We start from the raw sequence: 1,478 nt of genomic DNA, 5'->3' as shown, positions 1-1,478 counted from the left end.
CTGCACTGTCTCCTTGACATCGCTGCCCCACATCTGGAACCGCTGGTTGTTGACCACAACAAACATCTCCACATACTTGGTGTGTGACCACAAGTAGGACAGGGCCTGTAGATTGGGAGGCTTCCTGCTCCCCTGCTGCCAGCTGGTGGACACCGCTTGACTGTCTCTGGCAGAGACACTGCAGGAGACTCGAGCTTGATGTGCCGTGGTGTATAACGCATGTTCGAACTGTTTGGAAGAGAGTATGGGCTCAATGCCATAGGATGTGTTCTCCTTGATCAGGATGCCCCTGAGACCTGAACAGGTATTGACAGACACAAATGAACCTGGCGCTCCTTCTATGTGGCCTTCATAGTGACAGTCATGTGAGATGGAAGGTGTTTCTTGCTCCAGGATGCCATTGTGGTAACTATAGACTGGAAAATCCTCCACAAAATAGTCTCTCTTTACCTTCAGGTGAACCAGCTGCTGCTGGCCTTGCATAAGTAGCGTATAAGATATCTTTTCCCCTGGGGCTTCACTTCCCTTGACTGCCAGACTCTTGGGGATGACTATTTCATAGGAAGAGTAATGTCCTGGTCCCAGGTGACAGTGGATACTTGGGAGAAGAGCTATCCCAGAGAGCAACATGGTCACCAGCCTGACACCTGAATGTCCTGGCACTAGCCCCAGCCTGAGGGCCACCATCAGGGCAATCCAAGTCTGAAACAGACGCCTAGCCACATACAAAACCACCTGGGCTTTCTGTAGAGAAAATGAGAAGGACATAGCGTTTCTCACTGAGGCCATCGCTGATGTGCTTCTCGTGAATCCGTTGACGCTGTGGAGTCTATATGTCCATCAGCGCCAGCTCTTCCCAACACTCAGACCCTCAGACACACGTATTAATCCCAGATCTATACTGGTTACATACACAGCAGTTACTTCCCACCTCTGAAAGATTAGCTTTCTGGCTGGGCCTCATGCTAGTCTGTCTGATCTTTCTGAGCTCTTTCAGTTTCCATTCTTGGGGACTTCCTCTTTCGGCAGCAGTTCCAGTGTTCCTTAGCTAGGCTCCTCGTGGTATGAGGGAAGGATGTGTCATGAAGGACTGTGAACTCTGTAATGCAGGAATGTGCCTCGTTAAAGGATTGAAAACCTCTCTCCCTTCCTCAACAGGCCACGGGGCACGCCCTTCTGCCCCTCCTATTGTCAGTTGCCCCTCCCCCATCCCACCTGTAGTCAGTTGGCTCAGCTAACTTCAGATATTGACTCCAGACTAGAGACTTGGAGACATCTTTGGTGGGCATACTCCATTGCCTCCCTTTTGTCTTTTAAAACCCTTGCTCTGTAGCACTTGAACATCCTAACTCAGGGCGATCTTTTCCACTCAGTGAGGCATTAGATACACACATCTCCAAGACCAGTCTGTTAGATTTGGGTAGTGAAGGGCTTGCTCTGTGCCCAACACAGACAGAAGCAGAGAGAGAGAGAGAGAG

At 50.3% G+C, this 1,478-nt stretch overlaps 2 protein-coding genes across 6 annotated transcripts in view; one reads left to right on the top strand and one right to left on the bottom strand.

Annotated features, from left to right (window-relative positions):
• Nucleotides 1–831, bottom strand: part of LOC102004930 (disintegrin and metalloproteinase domain-containing protein 1b-like) — an 11,427-nt gene extending 10,596 nt beyond the window's left edge. Inside the window, exon 1 of the mRNA XM_005403178.2 lies at nucleotides 274–831. Coding sequence (XP_005403235.1) covers nucleotides 274–789 — 516 coding nt within the window. The 5' untranslated portion in view covers nucleotides 790–831. The remainder of the gene's footprint in view (nucleotides 1–273) is intronic.
• The window catches only part of Tmem116 (transmembrane protein 116), a 183,715-nt gene that overhangs the window by 92,137 nt on the left and 90,100 nt on the right, over nucleotides 1–1,478 (top strand). The window lies entirely within an intron of this gene.

The sequence above is a fragment of the Chinchilla lanigera genome, unplaced genomic scaffold (assembly GCF_000276665.1).
Source record: "Chinchilla lanigera isolate Chin_1 unplaced genomic scaffold, ChiLan1.0 scaffold00081, whole genome shotgun sequence".
Taxonomy (NCBI): Eukaryota; Metazoa; Chordata; class Mammalia; order Rodentia; family Chinchillidae; genus Chinchilla; species Chinchilla lanigera.
This window is presented reverse-complemented; position numbering and strand designations above follow the sequence as displayed.